This window comes from Entelurus aequoreus, linkage group LG23 (assembly GCF_033978785.1).
Source record: "Entelurus aequoreus isolate RoL-2023_Sb linkage group LG23, RoL_Eaeq_v1.1, whole genome shotgun sequence".
Lineage (NCBI taxonomy): Eukaryota > Metazoa > Chordata > Actinopteri > Syngnathiformes > Syngnathidae > Entelurus > Entelurus aequoreus.
The window spans coordinates 29175996-29190935 of NC_084753.1; the positions used below are offsets into that span (position 1 = coordinate 29175996).

Below are 14940 nucleotides of genomic sequence, written 5' to 3' on the forward strand. Positions count from 1 at the left end.
CCTACAGGTTCTGTAACAGCTTCTTCCCTCAGGCCGTAAAACTCTTGAACGCATCATAATAATCCCCTCAATTCCCCCCAAAAATGGATTAACTGGCTGGAATATAAAGACAATATAACATACATCCATAAACCTGGATGTATATGCAAAAGTGCAATATATTTATCTGTACAGTAACCTATTTATTTATATAAGGGCTGCAACTAACGATTAATTTGATAATCGATTAATCTGTCGATTATTACTTAGATTAATCGATTAATAATCAGATAAAAGAGACAAACCACATTTCTATCCTTTCCAGTATTTTATTGGAAAAAAACCAGCATACTGGCACCATACTTATTTTGATTATTGTTTCTCAGCTGTTTGTACATGTTGCAGTTTATACTGTAAATCAAGGTTTATTTAAAAAAAAAATAATACAATTGCCTCTGCGCATGAGCATAGCATAGATCCAACGAATCGATGACTAAATTAATCGCCAACTATTTTTATAATCGATTTTAATCGATTTAATCGATTAGTTGTTGCAGCCCTAATTTATTTACAGTATATCTGCACCTTATTGCTTTATTATCCTGCACTACCATGAGCTAATGCAACGAAATGTCGTTCTTATCCGTACTGCAAAGTTCAAATTTGACTGACAATAAAAAGGAAGTCTAAGTCTAATGTTCTTAGAATCCTGAGAAAAGTAACACAACCAAAGGTATGGCCAACAACAAGGCAGACATGTTCCTAAAAAAGGACACAAAAGTCCCTATTATACTCTGAGGGTTAACAAAACTGCTTAAAAAAAAAATCAATAGTCATGTAACAATATCCCAAAAAAGTTTGAAGAAGCAACAGCTGACATATTTAGTGTTTTTTTTTATTTTTATTATTTTAAACATAAAAAACACAAGATACACTTGCCATTAGCGCATCAACCCAAAAAAAAAACCTCCCTCCCCCATCCACACTCATACACACTCATTCACACAAAAGGGGCTGTCTCTTTCTGTTATTAAAAACTTCTGCTTCCTACAACATAGAACAATATAGTCTGCAAGGGATACGGTCCTTAAAGCACACATGATTGTGTGTGCTGCTGGTCCACTAACATTTTCATTAATTACTATTTTTTATGTAATTGTTTTTATATTATTTTACTTTCTTTTTTTTTATTCAAGAAAAAATATTTTTATTTATTATTTTATCTTATTTTATTTTATTTTTAAAAATAATAAAAATAATAATAAGATGACTATATTAAACATGTAGTTTGGATGAGAGATTTCTTACCTTCTTAAAAGGGGCGGGGCACCGGTCAGCCGTCCAATCAGGCTCCGGGTGTGGTTGAGCTTGATTGGGACCTGATGAGATCCACCTGTGTGCAGGAGTATTTGAACACCTACTTAGCTCCTTGCAGTCTGAAGGCCCTGCAGAGCGGAGTCCACCTCGAACCTGAAAAGCTGCAAGGACAAAGACAGTGCAGTGGTGCTTTCTTCCCGCTCTTTGTGCCATGGCTGCCGTCTTCAAACTGGGGTTTGTCACGTCTTCTTGTTTTGCACGTGTTTCTTCAGAAACTGTAGTTTGATAGCAGGTCTGTCTTTTGCAGCCTTTGTCTCCTGTTACTTGGGACTCTAGAAGCACAAGATACACGTTCCATAGGTATTTATCCTTTTTGCTTATTTATTTTTTAAATCACTGTCCATGTTGTTGAACAATCCTTTTTATAATATATTTTTCCCTGATAGATATTCAGTCAAAATGCTTGGGAAATATCATGCGTGTGGATGTTGGTCCACTTCAAGGCAAGCGTCTTGAAGTTTCCGCTGTTGTTGGTAAGTTCTCTTCTCAAATTCAAGGGTACCCAAACTTTTTGCGTTGGTCAGTTATTTTAAGCAGGATATATATATATTTTTTCCTTTTGTGCAAATAACCAAGTTTTTTCCACTTCTGATACAATATCAGCAGGAAACTTGTGTTTCTTATCTAGTATGGCATGTTAAAATGTTTGATCAAGTGAAACTAGCCCAACAGTGTATGGCAAAAACACTAACCTATTAACCATCTAGAATGGTCTCTTATGCGGACACTCTTGTTACGGGAGACTTTCTAGTCTGCTTCTGCACTGGAGACTTTGAATCTAAGTAATATGCAACTTTTTAATTGAAACCGGTTTATATTGATGTTGCAATATTGTTCAATTAGGACACTTGTCTAGTTTGAGTGCTTATCTGTTGTGTAGCTGCTGTAGCCTATGCGTCAAAGTCAAGGCCCGCGGGCCGAATGATCGATGATACTTGATTAGTATTAGAACCGGCCCGCAGGCCACACCCGCCTGCTGCTGGTTTGCATGCACCATTACTCCATCAGTGTTGGTGTTAGGAATTTTCCAAATGGGGTCTCCCATCAAGTCATAAAAATGGGGTCCCATAGTAAACTTTTGGGGTCCCACTCTTTTGTAACTGTTGTGAAAAAAATATATAAATGTATGCATTATCCTGTTATATCTCACATTCTATATTGTGTTTAGGAAAAAGGTTGTCAAATGTTAATTGATTAAAAAAAAAAAAATCTAAAACTAATTTTGATGCATATGTAAATTGTATTTAGTTATAAACATTCATTCCCTTTCTTCTTTCCTTCATGGATCTAAACTTTACTGCTACTGGTATATTTTTCTATATTTTTATTGTAATATTTTCAAAATGTTCTATTTTTGGCCAAAGTAAGACAAAAAAAACAATCTGAAGTTATTTTGTAGTTTTAATGCCATGATTTTATATCTCCCATTCTATATTGTGTTTAGGAAAAAGGTTGTCAAATGTTAATTGATTAAAAAAGAGAATCCAAAAAACTAATTTTGATGCATATGTAAATTGTATTTAGTTATAAACATTCATTCATTTTCTTTCATGAATATAAACTTTACTGCTACTGGTAATTTTTTCTATATTTTTATAATATTTTCAAAATGTTCTATTTTTGGCCAAAGTAAGACAAAAAAAACAATCTGAAGTTATTTGTTTTAATCCCATGATTTTAATAGTCCAGCCTGCGTGTGCACAGATTTTCCTCCATGCAGCCCCTGAGCTAAAACTTTTTTATTTTTTTTTTATTTTTTATTTTTTTTAAAACAAATTCAAGAAGATTTAAACTTGTTAAGGTAAAAGTGGCACTGATTGTCACACACACTAGGTGTGGTGAAATTATTCTCTGCATTTGACCCATCACCCTTGATCACCCCCTGGGAGGTGAGGGGAGCAGTGAGCAGCAGCGGTGGCCGCGCCCAGGAATCATTTTTGGTGATTTAACCCCCAATTCCAACCCTTGTTGCGGAGTGCCATACAAATAAACACACTGCAGGACTGCTAGCATCATAGGTCAATCTAATACTCGTTTTCTTGCTGATATCATATTGGGACACCCTTTATTGAGCTTGAAAGAGGTCTGTATGAATATTCATTTGGTGGGCCAAAAGTGGCCCTCAGGACCTACTCTAGGCAACCGTGTTAAGGGTCGAATTTAATAAAGTTTTGCGTGTACTAAAATACGTTCAAACTTGATAGCACACTCTAAAGTGATCAAAGTGGGAGAAGATGCTAATATAGCATACGTGCAATGTGATTTGTCAACAAATTACTGTTTTGCAACTCTGAAAAGTACAAGTGCCGCAAAGACCGAAGAACAGCGTCAACATATTTGCATGGTTTGTCAAAAATAAGACATATCGTCTGTTCAGCAAAATAATTGTATAATTTCATAGCTGCATGCAGGGTTCAGTTAAAGGGCTGACTAAAACAAATTGATATTCTGGCTTTTTTTTTTTAAATCACTTTTTTTTTTTCATTTAGAACAGGGATGTCAAACGGGTTCAATCCGGCCCGCGAGATGAGTTTGCCAAGTAAAATTGAGCTGCATTTTTCAAATTAAAGAAACTGCTGTTCTAAACGTGTCCACTGGATGTCGCCATAGCAATTCTGTTAGGCAAGCAGATATAAAATGCTGCACATTGATAGTTCTGTGACAATTGTCTTCCGTGCAAATTTAAAGCAAGCAAAGGGTGGAAATAACAAATGAGGTAGTTAAAATGTAGAATTATTTATGCTTAGTTTTTGACTTAGAGTTGAATTGCTTTGCACAGACCTGGGCAAATTAAGGCCCGTTGAGCTTTTCAATCTGGCCCGCCGGACATTCCCAAAATGTTTTCGATGTTTTAGATGCAGTGATGTTTTCTAATTGTAAGTCTTCAACTATACAAAGTCCTTCAATGGTTGGAATCTGTGCTTATGGATGATATACTAGTTACTATGGTAATATAATTAGTTACTATGGCCATCTACGTCACAGCAGCTCAGACGAGGCACCAAGCAGTGTGGGCGGGAAGACTTTCCACAGACGCGCAAGGAGATTTTCACAAGGTTCTAAAGCTTAGCTATGTATAGAAAGTACATTATTGATCCCTGGGGGAAATCCAGCAAATATCAGATTGTAGGTGGGTTTATTTTGTACCCTTCACGTTCATATTTCAGTTTGTTGCGTTTCACTTGATTGTAAAATATGTCAGGGGTGTGACAGTCATATTTTGTCAATATTCCGTGTTTTATCATTCATAGAAAAATGTAAAAATTCCATTGTTTTTTTAGGGAGGTCGTCATAAAATTTTTAAGCATTCAATCAGACATTATTGTGAGGTTTTGTATTAGTGTTCCTAAAAAAATAGATATACCGGCCCCAGACATTTTTTTTTCTCTAAATGTGGGCCCCGAGTCAAAATGATTGCCCAGGCCTGGCTTTGCAGATACACTGAGATTAAGTCTAAATTGATTGTTCATGGTTTTGAAACTCCACCAATTTTCCCTTCAGAATTGAACTATCTTGCAGTGTTTTGTCAAGAGGATTACTTGCTTGTTCCATTTTGGGCCGAAGTAAAACGAAACAATCTGAACTTGTCCTATATCATGCCATGATCTTACTTGTCTGGCCCACGTGGGAATAGATTTCCCTCCATGTGACCCCTGAGCTAAAATGACTGACACACCTGATTTAGAATATATATTTACATCCATGAACTTCTTGAAGTATGCTTTTTTTTGCGTTTTGATCTCAGTAAGTGTAGCTCCTCCATGAGTGCATCTGCAGCACATAAAAGTGGGTTTCATTATGGCTGCACCTGACTGCTTCTAAAATGCCCATTTTTAAAAAGTAGTACATGGGTGCTGTTGGCAGAACGCCACACATAACATGACTGTGCAGTAGATTGCACTGTTTAGCATGTGATATTTGCATTTTAGTAAATCAGGCCCTACATCTTATGTGGTTTACACTGCAAAAACTGAAATCTAATTACATTTCTCAAATAAGGGTGATATTTGCTTATTTTCTGTCTGATAAGATAACTCTTCTCACTAAGCAGATTTTATGTTATAGTGTTTTAAGGGTCTTGGTCCTAAATGATCTCAGTAAGATATTACAGCTTGTTGCTGAGATTTGATGACCGATATTGAGTAAAACATGCTTGAAACTAGATATAAACTGTTGCAAAGCTGTCAACACTCACAAGTATAAAACTACTTTTTTAAAGTAATTTCTTACTTCAAGCAGGAAATAAGAAATCATGACTCATAATTAAATCGGATGACAGCCAAATGGACTTTGCTGTTTTATTTTCAATGAAACAAGAGAACATGCATACTCGTATAGTAGTACAGTTGGCACAGTACAGTAAACTGACAGTTAATATTTAAACATTTAACATGTGACATTTCAAACAACTTTGAACATAGTTTATGCACATTCAGAAATTCAAAATTACAATACAATTTTTTATTTATATAGACACACACACACACACACACACACCCTGGCCCCAACTAAATATTTTTTATTGTAATATATATATATATATATATATATATATATATATATATATATATATATATATATATATATATATATATATATATATATATATTCTTTGCGCACTAATTGACAGAGCACGCATGTTATCGATGGGAAAATGTAAAGCCGAGCGCATATCATTATGTCAAGATAATGGCACTAGCATTTACTTAAAGAATATTTTTCAACATATTGAGCAAAAAGGTCTTTTCTACCAAGAAAAGTGCACTTGTTATTAGTGAGAATATACTTATTTTAAGGTATTTTGGGGTTCATTGAAGTTAGCTAATTTTACTTGTTTTGGAAAGTCTTGACAAGCCAAATTTTCTTGTTCTATTGGCAGATAATTGTGCTTTGTTCAAGTAAAATGCCCCTAACTTTTGTATTTTTTTTTCTGTTTTTGAACACTTTTTAATTATTTTTTTCCAACATGACTCATTCAAACAATAGCATGGGGTCATGTCAGAATCCCACTTGTCCATTTTAGGTAGAGTGGAAATTGCACAAAGCATGCATTTATTGCAGGTATAGCTCGGTTGGTAGAGTGGCCGTGCCAGCAACTTGAGGGTTCCAGGTTCGATTCCAGCTTCCGCCATCCTAGTCACTACCGTTGTGTCCTTGGGCAAGACACTTTACCCACCTGCTCCCAGTGCCACCCACACTGGTTTAAATGTAACTTAGATATTGGGTTTCACTATGTAAAGCGCTTTGAGTCATTAGAGAAAAAGCGCTATATAAATATAATTCACTTCACTTCACTTCAGAGGGCATTCATCGCACACGTAATCCCAGATTTGGTCTTTTATAATAGTGATAATAGATTTTATTTTTAAATCGCACTTTACATTGAGCAAACAACCTCAGTGCTACAGTGTATTGAAAAATAATTAAAAAAATAAAAACTAGAACAGCCTAATACCTAGAACTAGTATGCATATATCTATAAAAAGGCTTTTTTTTTTTTTTTAAAAAAAAAGGTTTTTAAGCCTTTTTTAAAAGCATCCACAGTCTGTGGTACCCTCAGGTGGTCAGAAAGTCCGGTCTCCCATAGTTCGTAGCTTTGTCCTCAGAGGTTGGAGGAGGTTAGCCTGTCCGGAGTGGAGGATTTGGGGGTGAGTAGTTCTTTGAGGTAGAGGGGGGCATTTCCATGGAGGCACTGGTGGGTTAGTAGGGAGACTTTGTATTCCATCCTGAGTGGAACAGGAAGCCAGTGAAGGGATTTGAGAATTGGTGTGATGTGGTTGTATTTCCACACATCAGGATCCTAGCAGCACTATTCTGTATGTATTGCAGCTTTTGGATGTTCTTGCTTGGGATCCCGGGATACCCTTGGTAACACTTTAGTATGGGGAACATATTCTACCATTAATTAGTTGCTTATGAACATGCAAAGACTTAGGTATTTGGACACTAGGGAAATGTTAGGGTTACTAATAAGCAATAATTCTGAGGTTATTGAGGGAAGACTTAGTTAATGGCTTACTGCTTGTATAATAAGGCATTAATAAGTACTTAATGACTAAGAGCCAATATGTTACTAATTTGCATGTTAAGCAACTAATTAATGGTGGAATATGTTCCCCATACTAAAGTGTTACTGGTCTTTGTTTTCCCCACATGTAATGGTTTGTTTTTCCTTATTTTAAGGTAACTCTGCCTATAAGCTCACACAAAGTTTGGCGACACAGTGCGGCTTCAGTCTGACCTACAACCAACAAGAAACCATCCTGATCTACGCCTCCATTCAAAACTGTTTTGCTCAAAATACGGTAACGGCGATGCAACTCTTATTTTGAAAGGCCGTGTCTGAGATGGTGGTCCTTATGTTTGTTTTTTGTGCTATAGGGGGATTCATTCAGGACTGTGTTAAACCTCAGACTCTACGGCAACCAAATGGTTCAAGAAGAGGTGTACCAGGTGGCTGAAACCTGCAGCTATGGCGCGCCCGCCTTCAGGGAAATAATCTGTGACCGCAACTATATGGAGGTAAGTGAACGCATCACGGGGCTGAGCGTCAAGGCTGCCACATTAGATGTCACAGCAGAGGACACGACGAGAGATGGATGGCCGCTTATAGCGTGAGCTCATTTCTAGGTGTCCGTGAAAAGGGTCGTTTCAGATGATTACGCCCTGCCAGGGACCGCCCCCAGCTTTGCTGAGCCTCGGCGAGCTGCTGAGGTTAGATCAACTGTTTGGCCTTTGTATTTAAAAAAAACAAAGTGGTGTTAACTGCCTTTCCTTGCATAAGACTCTGATGGACCCCGGATACAAAATCTCCACGCTGATTTTAAACACCCCCGAGGAGAAAAAGATGAGTCTGATGGAGGCCCAGAAGCACGGCTACAGGGTCGCAAAGACGCCAACGAGACTCGTCCTGCGAAGCTCCAAGTCCGCGCCTGACACCTACATCCAACACGTGAGTGGATTGGTGCACTGCAAGGAGTCAGTGTTCAAAAACAAGAAAAAAAAAATACAAAAATGAGGGGTATTTTATTTGAACTAAGCAAAATTATCTGCCAATAGAACAAGAAAATGTGGCTTCAAGACTTTCCATAACAAGTCAAATTAGCTAACCAAAAATACCTTTTAAAATAAGTATATTCGCACTAAGTGCACTTTTCTTGGTAGAAAAAAAAGACCTTTTTGCTCAATATGTTGAAAAATATTCTTAAATGAAGTAAATGCTAGTGCCATTATCTTGACATAATGATATGCGCTCGGCATCATGTTTTTTTTTCCTGCTTGAAGTAAGAAATTATTACTTTAAAAAAAGTAGTTTTATACTTGAGTGATGACACAGCTTTGCAACAGTCGATATTCTAATTTCAAGCCGCTCTCCCTGGTCACCTGAGGGCACCACAGACTGTGGATGCTTTTAAAAAAGCCTTTTTTAGATATATGCATACTAGTTGTAGCTATTAGGCTGTTCTAGTTTTTTTTTTAATCTTTTTTTTTTTTTTAATACACTGTAGCACTTTGAGGTTGTTTACTCAATGGAAAGTGCTTTTTACAAATAAAATCTATTATTAAGCATGTTTTACTCAATATCAGTCATAAAATCTCAGCAACAAGCTGTAATATCGTACTGAGATCAATTAGGACCAAAACCCTTAAAACAAGTAAAACACTCTAACATAAAATCTGCTTAGTGAGAAGAATTCTTATCAGACAGAAAATAAGCAAACATCACCCTTATTTGAGATATTTCATCTTAGTTAGATTTCACTTTTTGCAGTGTGGCCTTTACGGTCTGCTCAAACCGCTCAACTCAGGTTTCAGGGGAGGTGTGGCAACTTGATGAAAAAAATCCAAGTTTACTTTGCATAGTCTGTCCCTAAGACTTGTTTGATAGTTGTAAATTGCTGAATTTGCATTGGCAGGCTTTTTTTAAACTTGCATGCAAGATTTTACAGAAGTGCACTGCAAAAAGTCAGTGTTCAAAACAAGGGAAAAAAATACAAAAATTAGGGGTATTTTACTTTAACTAAGCAAAATTATCTGCCAATAGAAAAAGAACATTTGGCTTGTCAAGACTTTCCAAAACAAGTGAAATTAGCTAACCTCAATGAACCCAAAAATACCTTAAAATAAGTATATTCTCACTAATAAGTGCACTTTTCTTGGTAGAAAAACAAATAGACCTTTTTTTCTCAATGTTGAAAAATGTTCTTAAATGCTAGTGCCATAACATCATGATTTTTTTTTTTTCATGCTTGAAGTAAGAAATTACTTTAAAAAAGTAGTTTTATACTTGTGAGTGTTGATGACACAGCTTTGCAACAGTTGATATTCTAGTTTCAAGCATGTTTTACTCAATATAGGTCATCAAATCTCAGCAACAAGCTGTAATATCTTACTGAGATCATTTAGGACAAAACACTTAAAACAAGTAAAACACTCTAACATAAAATCTGCTTAGTGAGAAGAATGATCTTATCAGACAGAAAATAAGCAAATATCACCCTTATTTGAGATATTTAATCTTACTTAGATTTCAGTTTTTGCAGTGCACCTGGAAGTGTTTATGTACACTTTGCAGAAGGCTTAGCTCCAGGGTCGGGAAGTAGGTATGGGCTCTACGGAAGGATGATATTTGAGCAGATAGGAATTGTAAAATCAAAATCTTAAATTGATTTGATTGGCTAATCTGTCATTTGTTAAACGTGTGGTAAAGTTGCAAGGCTGTGCATAATTTGTGGGGTTTGGTAGAATGGGTGACATCGCAAATTAGTGGAGGGTCTGCATGTTTAGTTGGGGGGTGGAAGCTTACTAGGAGTTTATGGGTTAGTGAACTTCACTTTTTGGTTTAAGAAGTAAAACTGCTAACCTCAGTGTGGTGAGTGCTTCATTTTGGTAAATTACTAATGTTTAGAATTCTTTTAAAGTTACATTTCTCAACTTCGTTTGGCTCATAAAATGTGGGGATGGTCTTTCTTTCGCGCTTGTGTAACCTTAGCCAACATGCACCACTTGCCTCTGACATGTGGTGTTCCCCCTACAGGTCGCGGGTGTGCCCATGTCTGTGCTGCAAACCACCACCGTCTTCAAAAAGAAGTGGCTCACAACTGAAATTGACGCAGCAGCTGCTTGCCCTACCCTTGAAGGTAACTCATTTTGGACTAGAGCATCAAGTCAAAGTGTACACTGGCTTGTATTGGGTGACTGTTTGTCATTGCTATGGCAACACAAGATTAGGCTTATGTAGTCCAGGGGTTTAACTTTTCCATTAACACTCAATTATTAATTATTGTTATTCAATAACCTACTTAGTTTACAACCTTGTGATGATATGAAACATGTGCACTGCAAAAAGTCAGTGTTCAAAAATGATGGGTACTTTATTTGAACTAAGCAAAATTATCTGTCAATAGAACAAGAAAATTTGGCTTGTCAAGATTTTCCAAAACAAGTAAAATTAGCTAACTTCTATGAACCCCAAAAATACCTTTAAAATAAGTATATTCTCACTAATAAGTGCACTTTTCTTGTTAAAAAAAAAGACCTTTTTGCTCAATATGTTGAAAAATATTCTTAAATGAAGTAAATGCTAGTGCCATTATCTTGACATAATGATATGCGCTCGGCATTACATTTCTTGAAACCAGCAAATTTACACTAAAAACTAATTGTTCTTCATTTCTAAGGCAACCGCTTGTTCCTCTCGGGGTCTCCTAGCCGCTCAGGCAAATCATATTGTCTAAAAATGCATTTTTCCATGGATAACATGACATCATCGCATCAAGTGCGTGCACTTTCAGTCAATTAGTGCGCGTATATACAGCCCGGCCCCCGGCCAAACATTTTTTAATTGTAATTTTGAAGAATTTATCTGAATGAGCATGAACAATTTCTGTCAAATTGTTAGAAATGTTCAAGTATTAACTGTCAGTTTATTGTACTACTAAGAGTAAGTAATTTCTATTTCATTAAAAATAAAACTGAAAGTCCATTTGGCTGTCATCTGTTTTAATTATGAGACACGATTGTGTCAAAATCATGATTTTTTTTTTCATGCTTTAAATAAGAAATGATTACTTTAAAAAAGTAGTTTTATACTTGTGAGTGTTGATGACACAGCTTTGCAACAGTTGATATTCTAGTTTCAAGCATGTTTTACTCAATATAGGTCATCAAATCTCAGCAACAAGCTGTAATATCTTACTGAGATCATTTAGGACAAACACTAACATAAAATCTGCTTAGTGAGAATTATCTTAGACAGAAAATAAGCAAATATCACCCTTTGAGATATTTAATCTTGCATAGATTTCAGTTTTTGCAGTGTTAATCACAAATATATTAACACATAAACCTTACATTTAGATCAAACTGATTAAAGGGGGAAAAGGTCCTAACTAAATATACGGCACATATAATATACATTTTGTGCTTCACTAAATGTAATGTTTCATAACCTGTCAATAAAATGAAAGTGCAGCTTTATGAATTTAGTCATAATTTTTGTCTTTAAGCTTCTGACTATAGTGCCAGACTTCTGCTCGTTATTACTGCATCAAGTGGTGGAAAATACTACAACAAAGTATTTCTGCGGTCCATACGGACCACAGCTGAGAATTTTTTATATATTTTTTCTTGCCAGCTTTCTAGAGCAAGGGGGGTTTCAAACACATTTTCAGCGTGGGCCACATTGCAGATACCAAAGCCCTTGGAGGGCCATGTCATATTACTTACCATAGTTTAATGGAAAACCTGCTTTGGAATCAAAAGTTAAGTGACAACTTAAGTTCAGCTAGTGTAGAACTTTCATAAAAAGAGTTTGAATGACACAAAGTCAAGAAATGCAGTAGGAACAGGATTGAGAAGGCACTATTTGGTTTACCTGACACAGGAAACGTGACGAAATGCGGTAATGCACTATCCATTTTAACCGCCGTTCCAACTTTGAGACCACACAGTCAGCTGCTATGTAGAGTGGCGCTTTCCCTCACTTCCAGCAGACTGCATTGGAAAATGATTAACCCCTCTTCCTCTCATGCGAGATCCACCCAGGAATGGGGCCGTATAAATCCCTTCCCTACTGTAGCTTTTTCTGTCAAAATTTAGATACATTAATCCATGAAGTTGATGCACATTCTTTCCAGGCAATCGCAGGCCACAAAGAATAATGGGGCGGGCCAGATGTGGCCCCCGGGCCTTGAGTTTGACACATGTGATAAACCCTAGTCTATGTTGGTGGACACCCGGTGTTCCTGTCCAATTTATAAAATAAATAAAAATTGGCAATTTGCTTTTGTATTTAATACAGAAGTGTCAAATTTTCAAAAGTTAATACTAGGGATGTCTGATAATATCGGACTGCCGATAAATGCTTTAAAATTATCGGTATCAAAGTAAAATGTATGACTTTTTGAAACGCCGCTGTGTACACGGATGTAGGGAGAAGTACAGAGGGCCAATAAACCTTAGAGACATGTTACAATCAAATTCAATACTTAGAGTTTTTACACTTTTTAGAGCGCAACAAAATAATATATTCAGCTTAATGGCAAAGACTACACCCCAAGTAGGAAACACACTGTAGTCTATAAACTACTGCCATCTAATGTCTTGGAATTGCAACTGCATGCAAAGTAATACTTGCAAATGAGACTCAGAAATAATCATAATAATTAGAGATGTCCGATACTATCGGACTGCTGATATTATCGGCTGATAAATGCTATAAAATGTAATATCGGAAATTATCGGTTTATAAAAGTAAAATTCATGACTTTTTAAAACGCTGCTGTGTACACGGACGTAGGGAGAAGTACAGAGGGCCAATAAACCTTAAAGGCACTGCCTTCGCGTGCCGGCCCAGTCACATAATATCTACGGCTTTTCACACAAGTGAATGCAATGCATACTTGGTCAACAGCCATACAGGTCACACTGAGGGTGTCCGTATAAACAACTTCAACACTGTTACAAATATGCGCCACACTGTGAACCTACACCAAACAAGAATGACAAACACATTTCGGGAGAACATCCGCACCGTAACAGAACAAATACCCAGAACCCCTTGCAGCACTAACTCTTCCGGGACGCTACAATATGCCCTCCTCAGCCCCGCCCACCTCAACCTCCTCATGCTCTCTAAAAGAGCATGTCCCAAATTCCAAGCTGCTGTTTTGAGGCATGTTTAAAAAAAAATAATGCACTTTGACTTCAATAATTGGCATTTTTTTCCATAACTTGAGTTGATTTATTTTAGAAAACTTTTACATTGTTTAATGCATCCAGCAGGGCATAATAAACAAAATTAGGCATAATGTGTTAATTCCACGACTATATATATCGATCGGTAATTAAGAGTTGGACAATATCGGCAAAAAAGCCATTCTCGGACATCTCTAGTTAATATAATTTACATTCACAAGGAAAAGACTGTTTTGAAGGCCAGATTTTAAACTACTGGATGTGGGTCAGGTCCAGGGAAAATGGGTGTTTTCTTTTTACAAAGTCTTTACTGGCCCGTGGTTGTAATTTGGCTTTAGGTTCTGCCAAGGATTTTTTTCCTGACACAATGTGTTGCTACTAGAAATCGTAGTTTGACAATACTGCAAGCCACTGGCTATTCTGTACTGTCTTTTTAAATTGAATTCAATAGGAATTTGATGCATGCTCTTGAATTGTTCTTCCTTCTAGGTAGTGTCTACATCACAGAAGACCTGATCAGCTGGTTCCTGCCCACCCGTATCGACCCGCTCATTTCCTCCGACCAAGTCCGACTCCAGGAGGTGCACATGGGCATCGACGGAATGCGGCTGGACGCCGCCGAGGTGTGTCAGGTTCAAGCACTGATGACATCTATTAACAGCGGTCACCAACACGGTGCCCGCGGGCACCAGGTCGCCCGTAAGGACCAGATGAGTCGCCCGCTGGCCTGTTCTAAAAATAGCTCAAATAGCAGCATTTACCAGTGAGCTGCCTCTATTTTTTAAATTGTATTTACTAGCAAGCTGGTCTCGCTTTGCCTGACATTTTTAATTCTGAGACAAAACTCGAATAGAATTTGAAAATCCAAGAAAATATTTTAAAGAATTAGTCTTCACTTGTTTAAATAAATTAATTAATTTTTTTACTTTGCTTCTTATAACTTCCACAAAAAAATTTTAGAGAAAAAATACAACCTTAAAAATGATTTTAGGATTTTTAAACACATACCTTTTTACCTTTTAAATTCCTTCCTCTTCTTTCCTGACAATTTAAATGTTCAAGTAAATTTAGTTTTTCTATTGTAAAGAATAATAAATACATTTTAATTTAATTCATTTTAGCTTCTGTTTTTTCAACAAAGAATATTTCATATTTCTTCAAACTTATTAAAATTCAAAAAAATTATTCTGGCTAATCTAGAAAATCTGTAGAATCAAATTTAAATCTTATTTCAAAGTCTTTTGAATTTCTTTTAAAGTTTTTGTTCTGGAAAATCTAGAACAAATGATTTGTCTTTGTTAGAAATATAGCTTGTTCCAATTTGTTAAATTCTAACAAAGTGCAGATTGGATTTTAACCTATTTAAAACATGTCATCAAAATTTTA

General features: G+C 36.3%; 1 protein-coding gene across 1 annotated transcript in view; it reads left to right on the top strand.

Moving 5' to 3' along the window:
- The window catches only part of LOC133640361 (uncharacterized), an 83788-nt gene that overhangs the window by 57535 nt on the left and 11313 nt on the right, over positions 1 to 14940 (top strand). The window contains exons 23-31 of the mRNA XM_062033733.1: positions 1458 to 1530; positions 1604 to 1656; positions 1743 to 1829; positions 7540 to 7661; positions 7738 to 7878; positions 7987 to 8070; positions 8141 to 8308; positions 10394 to 10496; positions 14044 to 14177. Coding sequence (XP_061889717.1) covers positions 1458 to 1530; positions 1604 to 1656; positions 1743 to 1829; positions 7540 to 7661; positions 7738 to 7878; positions 7987 to 8070; positions 8141 to 8308; positions 10394 to 10496; positions 14044 to 14177 — 965 coding nt within the window. The remainder of the gene's footprint in view (positions 1 to 1457; positions 1531 to 1603; positions 1657 to 1742; positions 1830 to 7539; positions 7662 to 7737; positions 7879 to 7986; positions 8071 to 8140; positions 8309 to 10393; positions 10497 to 14043; positions 14178 to 14940) is intronic.